This window comes from Gallinula chloropus (assembly GCF_964237585.1).
Source record: "Gallinula chloropus genome assembly, chromosome: 19".
Lineage (NCBI taxonomy): Eukaryota > Metazoa > Chordata > Aves > Gruiformes > Rallidae > Gallinula > Gallinula chloropus.
The window spans coordinates 10,826,107-10,834,548 of record NC_140104.1 but is presented as its reverse complement, the minus strand read 5'-3'; the positions used below and the strand labels follow the sequence as shown (position 1 = coordinate 10,834,548).

Sequence of the window (8,442 nt, the reverse complement as noted above, 5' to 3'; positions counted from 1 at the left end):
CTGAGGTTGAGCTGGGCAAAGAAACCCTTCCTTCCTCCTCCTCCTCCTCCTCCAGGGAACAAGTCACACGTTGGGGCCTTGCCCTCTCAGGCAGCCCCTCGGCACCAGGACATGCTGCCAGCCAAGCACACTCCCTCCAACACAGGGTGTGCTTGGTGCACCCCGTCCCTCCCGCCCACGCAGGGGCCTGCAGACATGTCCTTGGGGTGAGGAACAGCAGGCAGCAGGATCTGGTGAGGTCTGCGGGGGAGGCAAGGCCTGGAACTGTCCTTCACAAGATGACATGAGCCACTTGGCCTTTCCAATGCCGCCTGCCCAGCTCCCAAGCCAGCTGGAGCTGGCTACTGGGGGCCAAATGTCTTTCAGCAGCCCAAAGAAGTATCTGGCCTCCTGGGCAGGGACTGGGGTGACTTCTAGTGACTGAAAGGGCTTGGGATGATGCCACGTGACCCAAGACAGGGCTCTGCTGGGCTACCTGGGGCTGTGCTCCAGCCAGCATGCGTGACAGCCCCCAGCAGAGCTCACACCCCACAGAAAGGGACAGACACACAGACTGCCCCATGCCTGGGCTGCAGGCTCTGCAAGGCAGCGCAGGAGGAGCCCTGGGAGCAGCGAGGTGGGATTACCTTGAAAACAGTTAGGTTCTCTGCTGTGGGCAAGATGGAGGGTTAGAGACACCCCTTCCCAAGTGTAGATGCATGCTGCTTCCCAATACTCTGCCATGCCTTGGTGCCACATGCTCCCCTCCAGCTCGAGACGAGCTTGTCCCATCAGAAGGCGCAAAGCTCTGCAGCCTCAGCGCTGCTTTCTAGGCACGGCCTTGGCTGCTGCTCCTCCCACATCACGTCCTCTCCGTGTTGGGCTTTCAGCAGCTGGAGCCATTCTACATCTTCTCTCCACTTCGCTCCTCCCCGCGGGGCAGGACTGGGCCAGAGCCAAGCACCAGCTCCGACGCACTCTTGTGCCACGGGACTGCAGACAGGACCCAGAGCTCTCCTGCCAGGGCCAAGTGCCTTTTGCTCTGCTCCTACAGTGCACACGATTCGCTGCTACACAGGGCTGGAAACTGGTGGCTTTGATTTAGCCAAACTGCTTGGGAACCATGTGCTGAAATTTGGAGCAGACCCTTCAATCAGCAAGTTCTCCAGGGAAGCAAGAACCTGCAGAATGGCTCAGAGCGGCCGATGGTTTCTCCATCCAACTGGCACTTCTGGAACCCAGCTCCAGGCAGGAGGGAGAGGGGCAGAATCACAGGCTCTCCTCTCCTGCAGCAGGCAACGGGGGTTCACGCAGGACTGTAGGAGAAGGGACATTATTTGGCAAAGGCTGGTGGCGAGGGTCACTTTTGGGAAGGGAAGACAGCTCACAATGTCAAATCCACTCCCGGTTCTGTGCAGGTTACAATGAACAGCACTGGGTTTGAAGAAGGTGGGTTGGTGTTCCAGTTTACAGAATGCAGGCTTGCCCTTTTTTTTTTGTTTGTTTGTTTTTAAAAAGAAAAAGAAAACCCAACATAGAAACAACAACAAAAAAATCTCTATAAATACCATATATACAATTTTTGGGGGGAGGGAACAGAAGAAAAAACCTGCAGAAAAAAGATCCTCCCTCTGAGTCGAGTGTTAGGAGTGACAGCAGAGAGGACACAGCTTTTCATTGAGAAGGGGCGTCCTGTAACAATGCCAACAGCCTCTGGGTTTGGGAGCCACCAGAAGTGCCTGTGAGCACAGCAGAGGAGAGGAGAACTCGGGCAGCATGAGACAAGAAGGGCTTGCAGGCGGAGGGGAGGCAGCAGGAGGGTAAGGACAGATGATATGGCCATGAACTTGGAAGGCCCACAGCAGTATTCAAGTAATGGGAGGGTCAAAACCCTAACGAGGCATTTGTTTTAAAAGAACACATTGGCTTTGCGGGCTTCTCCTCCTGATCTCAGTGCCAGGCTGCCCAGGGTCGTCAGAGCCCATCTGTTGGGAGGATTGTACCCCCAACGTGCTCCTTTTGGGGATGCACCAAGTGGATCTGAGCTGGGGGTTTGTCCTGAAGCAGCTTTGCGAGTGATCTGCCAGCATCATGGAGTTCCAGTTCGCAGAAATAAAAGAAAAAGGCCAGACAAAGGGACCTTGGCACAGCTTTCACATTTGGGGGTGGGTGGGGGGGTTCTCACCCCAATAACTGCCCAGCACAGTTTCAAGGCATGGGGAAAATTCAAGTTAGGAACTAGGACCTGGTTCTAAGCAAAACTCCACCTTGCCGAAGCAAGCCAAGGTCCAATTTCACAGGAGAAAGGTGTTCTTTTAAAACAAACTAGCAAACAACAACAACAACATCAACAACAGAAACGTCTGAGGTTACCAGAGTTAAAAAACAACTTAAAAAAAACCCAAACAGTCCTGCAGTCAGAGTCACACACAGAGGAACCAACCCACACCTACATGCGCCAGGAACAGTAAAATGACAATATATATATATATATATATAAAATTAACCAATAAAGTGCATGTTCCTTATATTACACCTGCCCCTTGAGTGAACAAAACACCGTGGGTTCTCGGTAAGAAATCACAGCCGAGGGCTCAGGATCACATAGTATTGTAGAGGGGATTGGTTGTCCGCTTTTTATCATTGGTCTTTTTGAGCCTCCTCAGAGGGTGAGTTCTCCCGTGCTCCTGCCGCGGTGCGGCAGCCAGAGCTTGAGCCGGAGACAAGGAGTCCAGGACCTGCGCCTGGAGCAGCGGAGGACCCTCCTCAGAGCTAGTCCATGTCAAATCCGCACTGGGAAACAAGCTCTGCTGACTGGAGCTGCACTCTTTGGCGTACTGAGCTAGCGGCCTCTCCACTGGCTTGCTCTGGGCAATGCACTCGGCTGTTCTGAGCTGTTCCACAAAATGCTTAGCAGGCTCTGGGGAGGACAGGTGATGTTTTCCACAAGCACCTTCTGAGCCCCCTTCCAACCTCCCCCCACAAAAGCTTTGACTGAGGGCAACACAGGTGAGAAGCACCGGGTTGGTGTCGGAAGAGGCTAACTCCCTCTCGGATAAGTCGTCCTTGGAGAGGTCCAGGCAGTCCAGTTTGGCCAAGGACGCCGATCGTTTCATGTGGGAGGGTGTAGTGAGTCCCGCATGCCGGATCCGAGCCTCTATTTCCTTTGCTCTCTGCTTGACAAGCCCTGGGCTGTTGCTGTGCTCCTCCACGCTGTGGCTGCTGGAGCTGTGCGCGAGGCCGTAGCACAGGAATGAGATGTCCAGGAGGTTCACGTTTTCAGCACGTTGGCCAGTGAAGTCCTCACTGCTCAGCTGCCTGGAGGTGCCTCGGGGTGCCAGCATCCCCTCTGGCTCGGGTCTGTCCCTGAATGGGAGAGTCACATCTCCCTCCACCCCACATGGCACAACCGGCTCATCGTCTGTACCTGTGCTCTGCTCAGTGACACCTTCCAGCTGAATTACGCAGGGGTAGGAAGAGCGATCGACGCCGGCTGAAGGTGTAGAGGTCACCGGGGCAGAGGGGGAATCAGCACCGAGGTGAAGAGATAACCCATCACCTTCCTCTCCGGGGCTGCCCAGAGTGAAGGTGGCCTGCTGCTTGTGTGCTGCGTGCTCCGGCAGCGAGACGGTCACCAGAGGCAGAGCTCTGAGGCCGGTCGGTGCCTTCTCTGAGCTCAAAGAAGGGTTCAAGTTTTCATCTAAAGACGGGGTGGCTGCAGCCAGCCCACCCTGCTCACAGCTTGCATCGGGGTGCTCTGCAGACTGGACTGTGGGAGTGTACTCGATGATTTCAATTCTCTTGGGGAGGAGGGAGGGCAGGGATGGCTCCTCTGTCCCATCAAATGACACCACTGTCCTGCGCTCTTGTGTCGTTCCCTCCTGCTCCATGCTGGGCTCTGCAAGCAGCTCTGTCCCAGGAAGAGGCAGCAGCTCCTCGGTGCCTGGACCCCACGGTGCCTTATCAGTCTCTGGAGCCAGCTCCAGGGGCGGCTCCTCACTCTTCCCTCTGGGCAGGAGCTCAGCAGCAGAGTCATTCCTGGAGTTCTTGCGGGTGGGTAAGATGCAGATTGGGGGTGTGTGCTGGTGCTCTTGCTCCTGTCTCAAGCGCTCCTCAAACTCCAGGGTGGCTCGCCGGACTGAGCCGGGGCACCATTTGGGCTCAGGATTGATGGAGCCACGAGGCTCTTGCTGCTCACCCCCAGGGCTTCCTTCCTCCAGGTCTGACTTACCAGAAGACGGCTGCAGGGAGGGTGCAGCTTCTTGCTCAGCTTGCAGAGGGTCCTTCTCCTTCTCCTCCTGTCCAGCACAGGCTCCTTCACCCTGTTCCACCCTTTCTGAGGCCCAAATTGCCTCCACAGGCAGGTCATGCACCGTGTTCCTCTTTGGTGCCTGGGAGAGGTTGGCTGAGCCCTCCTTCTGCTGGGCAGGTCCCGTGCCCTGGTTGATGGACTCAATCTCTGTGATAATTTCCTTCACAGAAATGGCATTTTCCGAGTGGGATCTCTTGAGATGGCCTGTGCCAGGCAGCTCAGGGACCTCCTGCAACACAGAAAGGGGAGAATTACAAACTGGATCAGCTGTGCTGACACAGAGCAAATGGAAGGAAATGGGCTTAAAGGAAATGGGGGGGGTGGGGGGAAGATATGTGTGTCCCCAGAGGAAGGAAAAGCACAAATGCCAGCGTGTAGGGATGAACTGCAAGTGTCATAATCACTAATGTAGAAGCAATATTGTCTCTGGGACTAAATTTAATGTATTCTGGGGTGGATTTTAACCTAGACTGAGATTTAAGAACTTTGTTTTTATTGCAATGAATTCCAAGGGAAATTTATTAAAAAAAGGTAAAAGTCCAGTTAACAACCCCCCCCCCAAGCCCTAATGCTATTAATAAAAGTGCAGTTTTGAACTGAAAACATGAAAGATTCTTCTCATTTTACAGGAGCAAACAGAAGCACAGCATAAAGAACAACTGAGTACTGAAACGCTCTGGTTTCCCGGAGGAAAATGGCCAGAGAGGCTCCTCCATCCACACAGACACTCTTTCTGCCAAATCACTGGAGACAGCGTTGGCCTATTATATTTGGAAGAGCCTTAGTGCCTCACATGGAGATGGAAAAGATTCAAGCAATGCAGTGTGGAATTTAAATAACAGAAGCTCCCAGAAAACGATGGCCCCAGACATCATCAATCCCTGAGAGCGCCCTGGAGGGTGGAAAGCAATTACAGGAGAAAGGTACTTCAGTTGAGAGGTTACTAAATTTTGTGGCTCTACCCAGGAGAGAAGTGAGCCATGACGTGTCTGATTCCATCACCCCAAACCTGTACAGGGTCATTTTCTTCCTCCATCAGCAAAAGCTCTACACTTGCCTTAATTTACTATCCTAATGCTGGTGCTTCCCAACCAGGGAAAGGTGTTTGGTCCCATTTTTGGGGGGATTTCTCAAGTCAGATAAATTATCAGCACAGGCTTAGGATGCTGGCTGGCCTTGGCTGTTCAGGGCTCAGCTGCCTTGGTGGGCTGAGTCCCACCTATCTGCTCTCCTGATGTACAGCTCAAAAATAAGTTTCTCATGAGAACCAGCACAGCAGGTCAAGGTCAACTCAGCCAGTGCCCTGCCACTGAGCAGATGTTTAAGGGAAAAGGGCAGAAAAGGGCAAGCAACTAAAAGTGAAGAAAAGGGAAAGCATCTAGCAGTCCCTCCCCAACTACTCTGCTCAGTGAAAGGCAGGCCTAGAAAATCCCACCCACAGCAACCTCACAGCAAGAGAACTTCCCACAGACAGGTTTGAGCAGCAGTCCCTACAGAAGTGAGTGTGTTTTAACCTTTTGTTGTTCTTCATCTGTGGAAGAGTCATCTGATGCTTGAGGAGAGTTTCCAGAGCTGTTCCTTCGAGCATCCGCACCCCCGTCCACAACAGGCAGCACTTCCAGCACAGGCACCCTGGACACCCCATTCCTTCCACTCCCTTGCTCCTCTGGCCTGGAATGGGAGCAGGTACGGGACCGGCTCTCCTGAGAAAGCTCCACAAACTTCTCCAAAGCACTGAAGAAATCAATCCTGTCTGTACTGAGGTCTGTCACTTCAGGCTGAGGATTCTGCTGGAGACTGGGGGAGTTTTGGTTTGGGGATTGGGGAAAGTCTTTCAAGCACGAAGCGAATTCTTCCATGGGAACCAAGTGCACGTTCACATCAGGCTTAAGGGCATCTTTTTCTAGATCATCCACCGTCAAATCAGGAAACTCTGCTATTTCCAAGGGGTGCTGGAGTTGCATTAAGGCCTCAGAAGTGTGGCAGTTATCTGGGGGGACGGAGTCTACACAACATCCTGCCGTACAGCCGTTGATATTGTTCAGGTTCAGCTTGTCCTCGATCTGCTCAGCGTGGAAATCCCGACAAGTAAACTCCAGGTGGATCCTTCTCTCCTTCACACACACCTCTTCAATCATGTTGGCATCCTCTGGGAGCTGCTGCTCCCTGTCTAGCTCAGCTGAGTAAATGGGAGACATCGGCTGCTGGTTGTCATTGGTCTTGGCCTCTGAGATCTGGTCAGCTGAGGTGGTGATCTCCTTCTTGTTCAGCTCCAGCCCAGCCTTGCAGATGGGCTCGTGATGGTCGGAGAGGTCACTGTCCGAGTGCGAGCGCCACAGCTTGTTGTGCCGCTGTTTGCTGCGGGAAAAGAAGCAAATGAAAACATTGAGCAGGGTTTCCATGGGGCCAGACTCACCCTGTTGTAAGAGGTGGAGGTTTCCGTGCAACCTGCCAAACACTGGAGTCACTGACCACAACTGCAGCTTCACCTGAAGAGTTCAGGACCGAACCTGCAGCTGGAGAAGTTGATCCAGTAACAAACCACTTCCCAGTGGCACCGTTCTGCTCCAGGCACACGTGTTCTCCAGCAGTGTTCTATCTGTCTGCTCAACAGATGCAATGTGTAACTGACTACAGAATTTGGTCCTCTCTCAGCCTGCAAGTACTCTTCCATTTGCTTGCAGGTGAGCAATGGCCTTAGAGAGGGTCCCTACTCCTGGATGGGTGGTGGACACTGAATAAAGTCCAGTTTCCCTTGTGGCTCCTTCTCCGAACAGCTTCAGTGACTGGCACTGGGCTCTCATACCCAAAGGGGTTGCATGGGGTGAGTGGGTGCATGTAAAACACAGAAGACTTCCTCAGCAGTCAACAAGTAGCCCAAAGCACCACCCTCCCTTCACAGGAAGGAAGCTCAAGAGTTCTCCAAGCTCTTGGAAAGCCCCTTCAAGAAGGTCTCAGCAGTCACCATGCCAAGCAACTGCCAGTGGCATTGCATCACCTTCCTTATCTCCACCTGCCAAAAAATCCAGCCTGTGCCCCCCCACCCCAGGGTTCCAGAGAGCAAAGGAGGCGATTTCTCCCAGCAAAGCCACACCAGGTAGCTGTAGCTGCCACGGCTTTGCTGAGTGACCACGGCCGCAGGGCTGTGCTTCCACCGTTTGCCCCTAGGAGGAGAGCAGATACCACAGAAAGGTCCTTGGAGCTGCCGGAGACCTTGCAAAGTCTCCCCAGTCTCTTGCTGGTGTGAGCAGGCGCTCCCAGACGCATCCACTGGTTGCAGGAAGTTAGTTAGCAGATGCTACCGAACTAATCACAGTGCATCCAGCTCAGCTGTGGGTGCCAGCAGCTACGGAAAATAATCCACAGCAGACTGAGCTTTCTAACCCCGTAATTAGCTACAACCTTAATGAATGACACAGGGTAGAATCAGGTCCTTTCAAAGCAGGGGAGGGGCAAGGCCAGAGGCCAAAGGGCATTGCTCTGGGTGCACGTGCTCTGTCTCTAATGGATTTTGGAGCAACGTTTGACACCAGGAGCAGAACCGGGCTTGTCTGAGAGGCGTAACTGTTGCTGAGGCTCTGTGTGGGATGCCAAAGATCTCCTGTGTCTCAGCTCATGTAACCCGGGGAGAAGCTGTGGCTGTTTTCTGACAGCATGTCACACCCTGGTGCTGCAGTGCTCCAACCCAGGGCTCTGCCACACGTCTGATTTTGGAAGCCAAAATGACCCTCACACATCACCAAACCCAACTCACCCAGCACAGCCCTGGCCTGACACCAAAGGGATGTCAGCAGCCGCCGCGACAGGCGGACTTACCAACTTCTCATCTCACGCTTCCTCCACTCATACAACCTACAAGAGGTGCTAAAAACAGGGTGAGAGAACAAGACCCCATGCCCCTCCTGAGAGCCCACAGCCACCTCTCCACCCTCCTGGGCAGCGTCCCAGTGAGCTGCCCACAGCAGCACAGGCGTTTGGTGTGCCAGGCATGGCACAAGGTCTGGGGGCAGCACCAGGACTGGCCAGCTCGTGTCCACTTATCCTTGGAGCAGGAGCCCCCCCACTGCACTGCAGCCAGCTCTCCAGGCTCTGGTACAGAGGTGTTGCTGTTGATTGACCAGTTGCACAAGGTGTAGGGGACCCCAAACACT

General features: G+C 53.8%; 1 protein-coding gene across 1 annotated transcript in view; it reads right to left on the bottom strand.

Moving 5' to 3' along the window:
- The window catches only part of SSH2 (slingshot protein phosphatase 2), a 95,236-nt gene continuing 86,794 nt past the window's right edge, over positions 1-8,442 (bottom strand). The window contains exons 14-15 of the mRNA XM_084272907.1: positions 5,806-6,649; positions 1-4,520 (exon numbers count right to left, since the gene is read on the bottom strand). Coding sequence (XP_084129033.1) covers positions 2,580-4,520; positions 5,806-6,649 — 2,785 coding nt within the window. The 3' untranslated portion in view covers positions 1-2,579. The remainder of the gene's footprint in view (positions 4,521-5,805; positions 6,650-8,442) is intronic.